Genomic DNA, 15654 nt, shown 5'->3' with positions numbered 1-15654 from the left:
CCTAAAATGCTGGCGGCCGCGGGATAATGGTGTCCCCAGCATCATGGAAGTGGTGGCGTCCCCAGGACGGTGGTGGCCCCGGGACAGTGGTGACCCTAAAATGCTGGCGGCTGCGGGATAACGGTGTCCCCAGCATCATGGAAGTGGTGGCGTCCCCAGGGTGGTGGTGGCCCCGGGACAGTGGTGACCCTAAAATGCTGGCGGCTGCGGGATAACGGTGTCCCCAGCATCATGGAAGTGGTGGCGTCCCCAGGACGGTGGTGGCCCCAGAAGGGTGATGTCCTCAGGGCAGCAGTGTCCCCGGAGCGGGGCTGTGCCCCAGGATGGCGATGTCCCTGCTATGGTGGTGTCCCCAGAACAGCCGTGTCCCCAGGGCGGTGCTGACCCCGGGGCAGTTCTGTGCTGGGCAGGACGTCCTGTGCGGGGCCGGGGCAGTCGGTGCTGCTGACTCAGCCGTGGCCCCGCGGGTTTCCTGCCCGGGGGGGGGGCACAAGGGGGGCCGCAGGCGCAGCAGGACCGGGGGGGCTTCCTTCCCGGTGCACCGCCGAGGCTCCGGCGAGTCCCCCCGGGCGGGCAGTGGGACAGGCAGGGCTCAGGGACTGGCAGTGTGGCCGTCCCCGTGTCCTGCCTGTGCCCTGCCTGCTCTGGCCAGGGCTGGCCCCCGTGGGCTGGGGGCCATCAGGGTGCTCCCACGGAGGAAGCGCCGGGGCCAGAGCGCGAGGGTGTGCCGGGGCTGGCGGGGGAAGGAAACAGGGCTGAATCTGCGGAAGCGCTCCCCGACTGCCTGCCGGCTCCCCAGGGAGCAGGGGGGAGCACCAAGCCCGGCATTGTTCGGTGCCGGCCCCCAGTGCCGGTGGCGCAAGCCGAGGGCCACGGGGACCCGCAGATGGCTCCAGTTAGCGGGACCCACTCGAGTGCTAGCTTTCGCGGCAAAGTTCCCACCATGAGGGTGACAGTACCACCGAGGATGGGCATGGTGTCCCAGCCGGACGGTCTCAACCCAGGCTGCACCCCACAGCTCGGCCCGGCCTGCGGGCAACGCCAGGCACCAGCTGGGAAAGGGACAGGGAAGGTCGGCAACTGGTGGGGTGTTGGCTGCCAAACCCTTGGGAGAGATTGCAGGGAGCCAAGAAATCCCAGCGCCGGCGGGCACTGCCCTTCCCCTCCAGGCAGTAAACAGGCTCCCTTCACCGGCAGCACAAATGCCTAAAATTTTCCATCCTTCGTGGCCTTATGCGCTGAAGGGGTCACAGCTCTCCACTGCTGGGAGGGCTGGAAGTCCTCAACGCAACGCAGCTTCTCACTGCCATCCCCTCAGGAGGGCTCGGCATCGCCCACCTCGGTTTCCCTCCTCCCTTCCCACAGGGAAGACCCTGGATTTTGGAAGGGGGCAGCTGGCCACATCCAGCCTCCCCTCTCCCATCTCATCCTGCTGACCACAAGATGATGTTAAGCCATTCCCAGCCAGGCACGAGAGCCCCGCATGGCTTTGCCACGCCAGCGGGGCAGCAGAGGTGGGCAGTGGCCAGGGCAAGCCAAGCAGGTGAGCTGTCCCACGTGGGCAGCTGGGCGGCTGTGAATCCCTCGTGGATGCCGGATAATGGGGAATTAGTCACATCTGCTCACTCTGGACAGATCTAGGCAAGGTGCTTGGCTTGGGAACGGAGTGGCTGCGGGGCCAGGCTGGGAGGTTGGCACCCACCTCCGCCCTGGGCCAGGGGCTGCAGGCCCAGTCCTGCCACATGAGCAGCAGGAGGGGGACTGGGGTGGCCCCGCTGGACACGGAGATGCTCACAATGCCGGCGAGCCACAGCCACATCCTTGTCTAACCTCGCTGAGCCATAACACCCTGCGCAGCCACCCAGTCCCCCCCGAGGCGACCACGATCCGCCCCTCCTGGGGTTGGGGCCCCTACAGGTCAATGGGCAAAAGTCCCAGAGCCTCGTCCCCCGCAAGCCGAAGTGCTGGCAGGACACACCGCACTACTCACTCTCATTACAGCTTTCGTCAGCAGCTTGTTTCCGAGCCGGCTTGCGCGGAGGAAACGATGAGAGGTGGCAGCAGCCACAGGAAAACATTTGCAGGGCGGACAGGGGCAGGACATGGGGCATAAAGTGAGATCACGCTCGCCTCATGGACAGCCGGCACTGCTGGGGGGACAAGCAGCATCCCAGCACGGGGTCATGCCGGGTTCGAGAAAGTCATCAGGCCCTGGTGATTAATGAGGCACTGATTTGGCAGGGCAGGCGATGAAGGAGTAGACAGGCAGATCCTCCCCCCCGCGGGGCCCAGGCAGCCGGATGGGAAGAGGTTGGCTTGAGGCTGGGCTGCCCAAGATGCCCAGGTCCCTCCAGACCTCCCTCCCCACATGGGAGGAGAGAGGGGCCCGAGTTCCAACCCTATTTGGCTGAACAAGAAAATTACATATATTTATATAAGCACACTTCAGTTATATATCTAAAGGATGTCACAGCAGCTAGCAGCAGTCACAGCCCGACAAAGCCACCAACTCCTGCCAGCACCATGAGCAAAACTGGAGCACCTGGAAATGGCCGTGACTCATGGCTCCTTCACTACAAGTTCAGCCACATGTGCACAAACACCCCCCTCCCAAAAAAACAGGGGGCTCAAAGTGCCAGCAGAAAAGTGACCATCACAGCAAAGCCCACTTCCCCTTGGCTCTCCAGCATCTCATTCCTCCACCCACGGGCACAGCCGCTCACCCACCTGCCCTCCCCAGTGAGACACCTCTTGGACTTGTGGGCTCTACAAATAATTTTATTGAAATTTAACAAAAGTGGACAGATGCACTGGGAGGAAGGACCATAAATAGTGTATGTTTCCTAAATCCATGGGTCCTACCCACACGCTAGAGGAGTAAGGAGTCTAGTGTCGGTGAGTACGGTTTGGCTACACATCCACACGGGAAAGCACAACACCGCACAGAAATCATAAAAAAAAAAAAAAAGAAAAGAAAAAAACTTTCCTTTTTTTTTTTGCTTGCTCCAACACCACAGAGGACACAAATACTATTTACAGCGACCTTCACATTTTTAAGATCCCTCCAGGTGCTCCCAAGGCCCTGCTGCTGCAGGAGGGCTGGAGGCTGGCGGAGGGGAGGGGGCCCGGGGGCTGGCTGCTCAGGGGACCAGCCTGGGAAGAAGCAGGGCAGGATGCAGCTTGTTGGCAGCCTGCAGAGGTTCGCTGCCACTCTGGTGACACGGGGGGCGTGGGAGAAGGCATGTTTTTTCGGGGGAAGCATGTTTGACACCCTGGGGGAAGGGTGGGCAGCCTGTCAGGGAGAACAAAAGCATCCTTGCTAAGCCAGTCTTGGTCTCTGCCCCCCCCCCGGGGTTCAGGCCCTGCCTTGTCAGCAGATTTTTGGCCAGTAGCCAGGCGAGGGGCTCCCTGTCGGGGCAGGCAAGCAGCACTGGCCCCCTCCCCACTCCTCCTCTGCCTTGCCCCATACCCAAGGCAGGTTCAGCACAGCTTCCCCTGCTCTTGGACAGCAGTGGAGCAAGGCGGCGCAGGCAGCCCGGCCACGGCTTTCTCTCCTCTTCCTGGGGACAGCAGCTCCTGCTTTCCTACGGAGCCCGAGGGACACCCTTCCCAGAGAGATCCGGCCCGGGACAAACTCAAGAGCAGGTGGTGCAAATAAGAAACACTTCAGTGGGGGATTGTTTTAAGACAAGACTCTCTCAAGCAAGCAGGAGAACAAAAGATGTCGAAAGAAGCGCCCAGCATCACAGTGTAGACGAGCTCCCTGCCGGAGCCCTGCCCAGCCCTGCCTGCTTCCCTGCCCGGTGGCAGCCAGCACATCCGCTTCACCCTCCGTGCTTCACCCTCCGCACTCGCTCCCGTTGGTGGGAACAGCGGGTGGGGGGACACAGAGGGAAGAGGTGGTGACAGGAAGACAGCAACAGCCACGCCACTGTTATCTCCCCGAAGCCAGGAATGTGGCCCCGCGCCCAGGCGGCTCTCGGTGGGCGCAGAAATGGATACATCCAACGTAGACGCCGACAGGGCTGGCAGCCAAGTACCAGCGGCTTAAATTAAAAATCGAGGTAGCAAACATCTGAAGTGCTTAGAAAGTAAATAAGTTCTGGAACAAAAGAGGAGGAAAGCCAAGCCGGCTGCTGTGGGGAGCAGGCTCTGACCCAGTTTAAAGCTGTGCTCGCTGCCCCACAGCCAGTCCTCCTCCGCCTGCCCATCCAGGGGCAGCCGAGCAGGGAGGCAGTGGCTCCTAGTGCTGGCGAGGGACGGTACGGGTCAGGCCCTTCCCTGGCCCTGCAGCACCTGGCTCGGCACCCCAGGGCTCGCAGGCAGGGACGAGAGGTTTTTCGGTGCTGCCAAGGCGACCTTGACCTTCTCAAGCGGGAGGAAAGAGGAGAAAAGAGCAGGACCTTCCAAGACAGAGCAGAAAGCCTCCCTTTAAAGTGCATTGCATTTCTCCTCCTGCCGCCAGCTGGGACACAGGAGGAACCATAGTTCACATCGCCAGAGAGATTTCCAAGCCGGGGCAGGCACACTGATTGATTGTTTTCAGGGGACGGGAAGAAATTATTTCCTTCCTGCTTGGCTCTGTCAAGGCCCACCCCACCGGGACGTATGTTCAAGACGGAAGCGGAGGTGAGGACGCTATGAGGAGCTGCCTTGCCCAGCAGCACAGCCCCGCAGCGGGCAAGGGATAGCGTTCGGCAGGAGCCAGCTCACTAACGGGGCAGCTAAGTCCGCTGCAGAGCTGGGGGCCTCACTGCCACCAGCAGCGGCTGCAGAACACAGAGATCTCCTGCGGGCAGAGGGACTGCAGGCAGCAGCAAAGCCAACCTCCCCAGAGCCGGCATAAGCGGGGAAACACACAGGAGGAAAAGACCGAGGTCCAAGATAGCGGCATCTGATCTCCAATCCCTTTCCAAGAGGAGCGCAAGCAGCCAACCAGATGTGCTTTGAAACCGGCCCCCCCTCGGCCTTCGTCCTCCATCGACAGACCCACCTGGGGGAGCATCACATAACACCCGTGTCAAGCGACATGCCGCAACACTGGCCATCTAACTGCTGGGCCCGAGGGATCTCGGGACCCCAGGCAGTGCGTTACCTTGCCCTGGCTCTCCCTGGGCCGCATACCTGAGAAGCAGGGGATTTTATCTGGTGAGAAGTGCAGGCTCGCTCTCCCTTTAACAGCTCACAGACAGCAGCTTGTTTGCAGTTCCAGTTACCCATCAAACGTCGGCTAGAGGCTATGAAAGGTATTTTAGTCTTCTGACTCAAGCGAGGATGTTTGTAAGCAGTTGTTGCACAAGGTCACCCATGTCCTGCGAGGAACGCTAGCCAAGCCCAGCCTGGCCTGCTGTGTCCTGCCTGCCTCGCTTCCGGGTGAGGTGAGAGCCACCGTCCCTGCTGCGTGCCCAGAGTCCTCCTCAGGTGAGAACACGACGCAGCCTTGCCTGGTGAGGCTGGGGGCGGTGGGCAGGACCTCCCACCCGCAGGCAGCAACGTCTGTTGACTCACACCTCGCAGATGATCACCGGAAAATCCACGTGAATGCGAGGGTGCTCTAGTTTCACTATGCCCTGAAAGAAGAGGCAGAACAGTGAGCAGAGGAGACCACCAAACAAGAGCCCCAAGCCCTGCGAGTCACCCCATACAGACAAGGGACACCGTGCCGTCGAGGAACATGAGTCCATAAAGCCACCGTGACACCAAGTATGCCTGAACAGCAGCACGCAAAGCAAAAGCACTTTGCCCTTCGAACTTGCCCCTGGAGAACCGAGAGGCACGGCTGGCTGCCACACATGGCGGGTCTGGAGCTCAGCAGGGCGAGAAAGGAGGGAGCTGCTCTGCCAGGCACTGCCCGTGCAGCAGCTGGTGCGTGACTGGCAGATATTGGCCGTCTGGGCTTTTCATCCGGCACCTTTCATTCACGGGATTTAAAAGAATGAAAAGAGCTCTCTGAGAGAAAGCAGCCAGGGCAGCTGGCGCACAAGAAAAGCAGCTTTCTATCCAGAGTGGAGGCTGCTGAATGTACGCTCCCTCCACGCCAGCTACAGGCGCCTTTCCCATGCTCTGTCCAAGCCTTCTCCTGTTACAGCACTGGGAGGACCCGCTGGCAGGTCGGGGGCTGGGGGTGAGCAGGGGCTCAGGGCCTGCTCTCTCCAGCTCAGCCGAGCTCTCCAACCAGGTGAATTTCAACCCACACGGACAAGGAGTCAGTCCCACAGTCCAAGCCTGCCTCTGCAAGAATGTCAGCCTGGGGAGCGGCGCTGAATCCTTTCCCCCATAACTGCCTGCGCAGCACTCAGAAGGGTGCCACCTCACCGCGGGGAATGCTCACCCCTTGGAGCACACCAACGGCTCGCCCCAGGTGCTCACTAGAGCCAGGCCTTTATGCTTACTTAGGAAAGACTCCTGCAGGGTCTCTCTCCAGCCCTGGTTTGATCCTCCCTTTTCTCCATTTACGCCCCCAGAAGGTTCCCTACATGCAGGCTATCCTTCTCCTGCACTGAGATGCTCAGTTGGTGTCCCAGCCCTTGCCCGGCTTCACCCCAGTTACTTATTTTAAGAGGATACTTTTGCACTGAGGTGCAAAACACATAGCTGTCAACACCACTGTCACTACTGAGTGACCACGGGGAACATGCACACTTGCGTCAGCAGGTGATGGGCTTTGGCCACTGCTCCTGAAACCAGGGCCTGGCCCTCTGCAGCAATGTGACACGGGCTGAGCAAGTGCATCGCCCTGCACCTTGGGTCAGTGATGGGACACCATGGCCATGTGGGGCTGACTGGCACTCTGCACCCCACAACACACACCCAGCTGAGCTATCTTCCCCAGCCTGGCAGCTCTAAAGGACTGGGGCACCACTCCTCTCTGGAACGGGGGGCTGGAGGGTGTCACCAGCTCTCCCTCTCCTAGCCTCACTACATGACACGGGTGTGAACCAGGATGCACAGGAGCTATGGCTCTGAGGCAGGAGCTAGGGGCTGTGAGCAGAAAGCCTTCGCCTTCCTGGCAAGAAGATGCCCCGAGGGAGAAGGCAAAGCCGGGACTTCAGCTGTCACCGTGGTGCTTTGGCACTCACTTTCCCCCACCCTTCTCCACATGCTACCTGAGGTATCAGGTTCTTGTGGATCCTCTTCAGCTTGGCGCGCTTCCTCCCGTTCTTTGTAACGATTGTCTCTTCATAGAACTCGTGGGCGAGATCCCCATCCTCATCATAATACATGGAGCTGGCGGGAGGAAAGGGGAGGCGGGTAGGTAAGAGCCTGCCAATGGCTGCCGCCCTCCTGCGCCCCTCGCAGGGAAGGAAGCTGGGGCAGGCCGGCACCACCAGCACTGTGAGGGCTGCAGCGGCCCCCGCTGCCGGCTTAGCGGCTGCTAGGGGGCCGCCCTCTCGTCCCCCGGGTCCCGCGGAAGGCCAGGGCCTGTCCCCCGGCGCCGGGCAGGCCTGGACCGACCCAGCGGCGGAGCCCCCCCCCCCCGCTGCCATGGCAACCGCCCGCCCCCCCCGCCCTCCTCGGCCTCTCACCCGCGGCGTGTGAAGACGAAGGGGGTGGCAGCGCGCGCGGCCCGCGCCCGGGCCAGGGCCTGCTGCCCGCCGGGGCCCTCGGCGCCGCCGCCGCCCGCCGCCGGGGAGGCGAAGGGCCACAGCCCCCGCGACTTGGAGCCGCTGGCGCCCATGGCGGCGGCGGCGGCGGCGGCGGCGGGAGCGGGGTGAGGTGGGGGGAGGAGAAGCGGCCTGGGGGAGGGAAGCGGCCCGGAGCCGCCCGGCAACGCCGACCGAGCGCCTCCCTGCGCCCGCCGCCGCGCTGCGCCACTTCCGGCGCCCGCGATGCCCCCGGCACGTGACCCAGGAGGAAGGAGGCGCCCGCGTCACGTGAGAGCGGCAGGGGGCGAGGCCTCCTCCCCGCCTGGCGCGGCGGGAACTCCGGGACCGCGGGTTCGAGCCCCAACGCGGCGGCCCCGCCCCACGCGCGCTCACCCCTGCCCCAAAGGCACCGGGGGGTCGTCGTGTCCCCTCCCGCCCCTGCCCCAGCCCGCCCGGCCCCAAGCGCCTCCCCGCCAAGGACATGCCGCAGGCCAGGCCTCGTCACCCAGATGCCTTTATTGGGGCTCGACGCCCTGCTTCCTCCCAGGGACACTCGCTCCCCCGGGGACACCCACACCCCCTGGAGACACTCGCTCCCCCGGGGACACCCACTCCCTGGGCCAGCCCCATGGGGGCTGCGATGGCCCAGTGGGTCCTGGGGCACCCCTCTCCACCCCCCTCCCCGGTGCCCCCACCCGCCGGCAGGCAAGGGTCCCGGCGCGCTGGCAGGCCACGGGCGCGGGCGGCGTGGTCACCCCGGCGTGTGCGTGGCCAGCACCTCCTGCATCTTCTGGCGGCAGCGGGCATAGCGGTGCCGCAGCTGGCGCACGTGCTCCTCCTCCTCCCGCTGCAGGATGCGCAGGAAATTGTGCAGCTCTGGCAGCGTGAAGGCGTCCCACTGCAGGCACACGGGCTGCCATCGCAACGGGGACGTGGCGTCTCCCCCCCACTGCCACAGCCCCCAGGGGGTGCGGGTGCCGGTCCCCTCCCTGTCCCCGCACTCACGTTCACCTCCCCAGTCTCGTTCTCCTTCAGGACGAAGCTGAGCACCTTCTCACTGGGGCCGGCCAGCAGCCGCAGCCGCAGGGGCTGCTCCTCGTCAGCCAGTTTCCGCAGGTACACTGCAATGGTGGCCGTGCGTCACGGGGGGGGACATCCCCACAGGGACACCGCCACTATGGGGACATCACTGCCACAAGGGACACTGCTGCTACGGGGATGCTGCCACCACAGGGATGCTGCCACTATGGGGACATCGCTGCCACAAGGGACACTGCTGCTACGGGGATGCTGCCACTATGGGGACATCGCTGCCACAAGGGATACTGCTGCTACGGGGATGCCGCCACCACGGGGATGCTGCCACTATGGGGACATCGCTGCCACAAGGGACACTGCTGCTACGGGGATGCCACCACCACAGGGATGCTGCCACTATGGGGACATTGCTGCCACAAGGGATACTGCTGCTACGGGGATGCCGCCACCACGGGGATGCTGCCACTATGGGGACATCGCTGCCACAAGGGACACTGCTGCTACGGGGATGCTGCCACTATGGGGACATCACTGCCACAAGGGACACTGCTGCTACGGGGATGCCACCACCACAGGGATGCTGCCACTATGGGGACATCGCTGCCACAAGGGACACTGCTGCTACGGGGATGCCACCACCACAGGGATGCTGCCACTATGGGGACATCGCTGCCACAAGGGACACTGCTGCTACGGGGATGCTGCCACCACGGGGATGCTGCCACTATGGGGACATTGCTGCCACAAGGGATACTGCTGCTACGGGGATGCCGCCACCACGGGGATGCTGCCACTATGGGGACATCGCTGCCACAAGGGACACTGCTGCTACGGGGATGCTGCCACTATGGGGACATCACTGCCACAAGGGACACTGCTGCTACGGGGATGCCACCACCACAGGGATGCTGCCACTATGGGGACATCGCTGCCACAAGGGATACTGCTGCTACGGGGATGCCACCACCACAGGGATGCTGCCACTATGGGGACATCGCTGCCACAAGGGACACTGCTGCTACGGGGATGCTGCCACCACGGGGATGCTGCCACTATGGGGACATCGCTGCCACAAGGGACACTGCTGCTACGGGGATGCCGCCACCACGGGGATGCTGCCACTATGGGGACATCGCTGCCACAAGGGACACTGCTGCTACGGGGATGCTGCCACTATGGGGACATCACTGCCACAAGGGACACTGCTGCTACGGGGATGCCACCACCACAGGGATGCTGCCACTATGGGGACATCGCTGCCACAAGGGATACTGCTGCTACGGGGATGCCGCCACCACGGGGATGCTGCCACTATGGGGACATCGCTGCCACAAGGGACACTGCTGCCATGGGGAACATGCCCACGGTGATGGGGGACACTGCCACCCAAGGGGAATGCCACTGCTATGGGGATGCTGCCACTATGGGGACACCACTGCCACAGGGGACACTGCTGCTACAGGGATGCTGCCACCACATGGATGCTGCTGCCACAGGGATGCTGCCATTATGGAGACATCACCTTGGGGGACATTGCTGCCACAGGGGACCCTGCTGCCATGGGGGACACCCCCACAGCCACTGGGGACACTGCCACCAAGGGGGATACCACAGCAACAGGGATGCTGCCACCATGGGGGTGCTGCTGCCCAGGGGAAGCTGCCACTATGGGGACACCGCTGCCAGGGAGGACACCACCGCCAAGTCAGACACAACTGCCACAAGGGTGCTGCCACCGTGGGGGACACCGCTACCATGGGGGCACCACCACCATGGGGGACAACCACTGCCATGGGGATGCTGCCACCATGGGACATGGCCACCACTACAGGGACAGGGCCACCCCGGGGCACTACCTTGGTCATCCTTCTCAGACCTCTCAAAGAGGGCGAACTTGCGGGGGTTGTCGATGACAGTGAACTTGCGGAGGAGCGCGTCGATGACCTCGCTGGCGCGGGTGTGCGAGAGGATGTGCAGGTGCTTGACGGTCCCCTTGGGCAGGTAGAAGGACGTGCGGCGCTTCACCCCCTGGGTGCGTGGCCCCTGCCGCCCCGCCTGCAGGCAGGGGACCCGCTTGGTGGCCGGCACCGAGACGGGGCGCACCAGCTTCAGCTGCACCTTGATGAAGCCGGTGTAGGAGCCGTCCTTGTTCTGCGAGACACCGGGTGGGGGGTGTGAGTGGGGGCAGGGCAGGGCACCGCGACCACCCCCGGCCCCGCGCCGGCCCCATACCAGGCTCATGAAGAGGTTGCTGTTGATCTGGCTGTTGTACTCCTTGATCCGCTGCTCCACCTGCGCCTGGTCCAGCTCTGCCTTCTCCCACTCGCTGGGCTCATCCTGCGCGACAGCGGCTGGGCTGAGCAGCACCGTGGCTGGGGGGGACCCCTCCGCCCGCCCCGGTGTCCCACCGCCCCCCAGCCCGCCCCAAAACACCGGCTGACACACGCGTGGGTGGTTGCGCGGGGTTGCATCAGCCTGGCTGGCGCTGAGCTGGGCCGTGCTGGGTGAGCACAGCTGAGCTCACCACGGCCCCAGCCCTGCTCCAGGGACACTGGCATGGCCACCAGCCACCCCCCCCAGCCCTTGTCCCCATCCCCAGGGCCACAGGGATGGGTGAACCCGCTGCGAAGACACCCCAGGGCCAGGCGTCCCCTCCCGGCACCCCAGATCAGGGAGGTGTCCCCGAGGCAGAGTGCCGGCAGCCGCCAGCCCAGCACCGGGGCAGCAGGGCAGGCTGGGCACCCACAGGGACTCCCAGGGATTCAGGGCAGGAGGGCAGGGCCAGGCTGGGGGTGCAACCCGCCCATGCCGCCGGCACCCACTTCAAAGCGCCGGCCCCGCACAGGGGGGACCCAGGCGTCCTAGTTTGGCGTCCCCACCCCCGACTCCCGCTAATGACTATTTACGTGGGGCAGTGGAGCCGCCGCGCAGAGGTGCACGTGTCCCCACGGCTACGTGGGGCTGGGGAGCACCCTGGGCTCCCGGCCCCCACAGCCACCCCATGGCATGCAGGCACTGCCAGACCCTGCTAGGGTCCCCGCGGGATGGGGACAGCTGTGGGGCTGCCTGGGGGCAGCTCACCCCAGCGCACCCCAGGCACCGTCCTTCGCGCCCTCCGGGAGCGGCTGCAGCCCCCGCAGGCCATGGGGCAGGCGTGCCAGGCGGCAAAGCCCCACTTACCCCCCTGTGCCTCGCTTGCCCCACAGTGCCATGTCCAACCGGACAGGGCCACCCTGCCCCACAGCACGGCCATGCTTGCCCCCACACTTGCCCCATAGCAAGGCCATGCTCACCCCCACGCTGGCCTCACAGCAGGGCCATGCTCATCCCCACGCTCACCCCACAGCAGGCCCACGCTCAGCCCCACTCCTGCCCCCACAGCAAGACCACGCTCACCCCACACCTGCCCCACGGCAGGACCGCGCTCAGCCCACGGCTTCCCCACGGCGGGGCAACAACTGCCCCCGCACCGCGTCCACCCTCGCCCGCTACCCAGCACCCAGCCCCCGGGGGGCACGCTCCCCCGGCTGACGTCACCCCGTCCCCCCGTGACGTCACGGCGGGCTGCCCGGGAACCGACCTGGCGGCGGCGCGGGCGGCGGCCGAGGGAGGTGCGGGCGGTGTAGAAGAGCTCGGGCTCGGAGTCGGAGTCCTCCTGGCTGCAGTAGCCGCTGCTGGCCGTGCTGCCCCCCGTGCCCCCCGCGCCGCCCCGCCGCAGCGCCAGCGCCGCCGCCGCCCCGCAGCCCCCGGCCCCGCCGCCCCCCGCCCCGGCCACGGGCACGGCCACGGCGGCAGCCACGGCCCGGCCCGCCCGCCCCGCGGCCCCGCGGGCACACGGGCACACCCGGCCCCGCGCCAGCACGGCCGGCCCCCGGGCTGGGGCCCGGCTCAGCCCGCTCCCGGCTCGGCTCAGCCCGCTCCCGGTCCCGGCTCGGCTCAGCCCGGCCCTTGTCCCGGCTCGGCTCAGCCCGCTCCCGGTCCCGGCTCGGCTCAGCCCGCTCCCGGTCCCGGCTCGGCTCCGCCCAGTCCCGGTCCCTATCCCGGCTGGGCTCAGCACAATCCCGGTCCTTGCCGCGGCTCAGCTCCGCCCGGTGCCTATCGCGGTCCCTGTCCCGGCCCCGGCTCGGCTCGGCTCAGCCCGGTCCCTATCGCGGTCCTGTCCCGGTTCGGCTCAGCCCGGTCCCGGCTCGGCTCCGCCCGGTGCCTATCGCGGTCCCTCTCCCGGTCCCGGCTCGGCTCAGCGCGATTGCGGTCCCCGCCCCGGCCCCGCTCCCGCTCCCGGCCCCGGCCCCGCCCCGCCCCGGCCTGGGGCTGACGCGGGCCGGGGGCGGCGCGGCGCGGCCCCGTTTCCGGCGGTGACTTCACCCGCGCCCGGCGCCGCCCGCCCGGACCCGCCCGTGCCCCGGCCCGGCCCGGCCCGGCCCGGCCCTGCCCGGCGAGCGCGGCCTGGGCACGGCACGGCGCGGGGCAGCACAGCCTGGGCACGGCACGGCACGGCACGGCATAGCCTGGCGTGGCACGGCACGGCACGGCCCGGCACGGCATGGCATGGCATAGCCTGGCGTGGCACGGCTCGGCACGGCATGGCATGGCATGGCATAGCTTGGCGTGGCACGGCACGGCACGGCACAGCACGGCCCGGCACAGCATGGCATGGCATAGCCTGGCGTGGCACGGCTCGGCACAGCACGGCCCGGCACGGCACGGCATGGCATGGCATAGCCTGGCGTGGCACGGCACAGCACGGCCTGGCACGGCATGGCATGGCATAGCCTGGCGTGGCACAGCTCGGCACGGCACGGCATGGCATGGCATAGCCTGGCGTGGCACAGCGTGGCACGGCATGGCATGGCACGGCATGGCACAGCCCAGGCCAGCCCGGCTCGGCTTGGCACAGCCCAGCCTGGCACAGCAAAGCCCAGCCCGGCATGGCACAACCCGGCATGGCACCGCAAAGCCCAGCACAACTCAACACAGCCCAGCATGGCGTAGCCTGTCACAGCATGGCACAGCATGGCCTGGTACAGTGTGGCACAGCATGGCATGACATGACATGGCCTCACACGGCACAGCATGGCACAGCCCAGCACAGCCACCCCCAGCCCCAGCAGCCCCCAGGCTGGCCACCCCCCACTCGCGCCCTCCCTCGCAGACACGGGCCGGGCCCTACCACGTTGGTGTCCTTCTCCAGCGCCTGCTCGGTGCCATCGTCCTCATCGCCAGCGCCCGGGGGGCCACTGCAGTCCAGCCGCACCAGGGCCCGGCACCGGTAGTGGCAGGTGAAGCTGCAGTCTGGGGACAGGGACAGGACCGGTGTCACCACCATGGTGCTGGGTGCCAGGGTCAGCAGCTGTGCTGGGGAGGGTACTGGTGCCCAGCGGGGCAAGGACTGGTGCCTGGTGCCAGTACTGGTGCCGGGTGCCGGCTGCCCGCCCATGCTGTGCCAGTGCCAGGGGCCCAGGGGGCAGGACCCACATGGGACACGGTGCTGTGCCACGCTGCCGGCCTGTACCGCGGTGCCCACGCTCCCTGCCTGGGCTGGCCAGTGTGGTGCCCGATGGCTGGGATGCTCAGTGCCCGGTACTGGGATGCACAGGGCCCAGTGCCTGGAATCAGGATGCCTGGTCCCTGGTGGGGGTACTGGGTACCAGCATGTCCGGTGCCTGGTGCGGGTGTCTGGTGCCCAGAGGCCCGGTGCAGGGATGCCCAGTACTCAGTGGGGGTGCCCACTACCAGGATGCCTGATGCCTGGTGGGGGTAATCAGTGCTGGGATGCCTGTGCCCAGTGTGGGTGCCCAGTACCGGGACGCTCAGTGCCTGCTGTGGGTGCCCAGTGCTGGGATGCCCGTGCCCAGTGTGGGTGCCCAGTACCGGGACGCTCAGTGCCTGCTGTGGGTGCCCAGTGCTGGGATGCCCGTGCCCAGTGTGGGTGCCCAGTACTGGGATGTGCGGTATCTGGTGGGGGTGCCCAGTATCAGGACGCCCGCTGCCTGGTGTGTGTGCCCGGTACCAGGATGCCCATGCCCGGTGGGGGTGCCCAGTATCAGGATGCTCAGCGCCTGGTGTGGGTGCCTGGTGCTGGGATACCCGTGCCCGGTCGTGGGACACCCGGTGTCCAGTAGGGATGCCCACTACCAGGACGCCCGGTACCCGGTGGGAGTGCCCGGTAGCGGGATGCCCTGTGCCCCGTGGGGGTTCTCGGTGGCAGGATGCCCGGTGCCCGGTGGGGGTGCCCGGTGGCGGGATGCCCGGTGGGGGTTCTCGGTGGCGGGATGGCCCGGTGCCCGGTGGGGGTGCCCGGTGGCGGGATGCCCGGTGGGGGTTCTCGGTGGCGGGATGGCCCGGTACCCGGTGGGGGTGCCCGGTGGCGGGAGGCGCGGGGCGCGGTACTCACGGCGGCACTGGAGGCTCTTCCTGCCGCCGCCCCAGACGAAGTCCCCGCAGAGGTCGCACCAGGTGTGGAGCCCGCGGCGCCGCGGCTCGAAGCGGTGCCCGGTGCCCGGTGCCGCCGTCAGCCGCGGGTCGGGGTGCGCTCCGGGGCCGGGGCCGGGGCCGGGCCGGCGGGCCGGGCTGATGCGCAACGCGTTGGTCCGCTCCAGGCGGCCCCGGCCCGGCCGCGGCTCCGGCTGCAGCTCCTGCAGCTCGATGAGCTCCATGGCCCGGCGGCCCCGGGCGCTGCGCGGCGGCGGGGCGGGGGCCGGCACCGGGGATGGGGCCGGGGCGGGGACCGGGAGGGGCCGCCCCGTCCGGGCACAGCGGGGGAAACTGAGGCAGGAGCGGGGGGGGGGGGGGGGGAGCCGCGCAGCGCCCCGGGGTCCCGACCGCCGCCCCCGGTCCCGGGAAGCCCGGCGGGGCGGGCTGGAGGCGGGGATGAGGCTCCCAGAACAGCCGCCGGGGAAGGGAGGCCCTGCTCCGGCAGCCCTGCTCTCTCCGCCACCTCTCCCAGGACCGGGGCAAGCATCGCTCCGTGCCTCAGTTTCTGGCAGCGGGCGAGAAGCAGCCAAAGTTCTCCCGGAGAGCCTCCACGCTC

General features: G+C 66.7%; 2 protein-coding genes across 2 annotated transcripts; both read right to left on the bottom strand.

The window, feature by feature from the left end:
• Window positions 1-2777: 2777 nt before the first annotated feature.
• TUSC2 (tumor suppressor 2, mitochondrial calcium regulator) lies at window positions 2778-7678 on the bottom strand. Its single transcript, XM_075713801.1, has 3 exons — window positions 7527-7678; window positions 7107-7227; window positions 2778-5570 (listed from the first exon to the last, which is right to left on the bottom strand). The coding sequence occupies exons 1-3, from the start codon at window positions 7676-7678 to the stop codon at window positions 5505-5507; spliced, it is 339 nt and encodes a 112-aa protein (XP_075569916.1). The 3' UTR covers window positions 2778-5504.
• Window positions 7679-8337: 659 nt separating this feature from the next.
• RASSF1 (Ras association domain family member 1) lies at window positions 8338-15280 on the bottom strand. Its single transcript, XM_075714143.1, has 6 exons — window positions 15019-15280; window positions 13795-13916; window positions 10857-10961; window positions 10481-10775; window positions 8592-8707; window positions 8338-8484 (listed from the first exon to the last, which is right to left on the bottom strand). Exons 1-6 carry the CDS (start codon window positions 15278-15280, stop codon window positions 8338-8340), a joined length of 1047 nt encoding a protein of 348 aa, XP_075570258.1.
• Window positions 15281-15654: the final 374 nt, after the last annotated feature.

The sequence above is a fragment of the Pelecanus crispus genome, chromosome 7, assembly GCF_030463565.1.
Source record: "Pelecanus crispus isolate bPelCri1 chromosome 7, bPelCri1.pri, whole genome shotgun sequence".
In the NCBI taxonomy this organism is placed as follows: domain Eukaryota; kingdom Metazoa; phylum Chordata; class Aves; order Pelecaniformes; family Pelecanidae; genus Pelecanus; species Pelecanus crispus.
The sequence above is the reverse complement of the archived record's forward strand: the minus strand, read 5'-3'. Positions and strand labels throughout refer to the sequence as shown.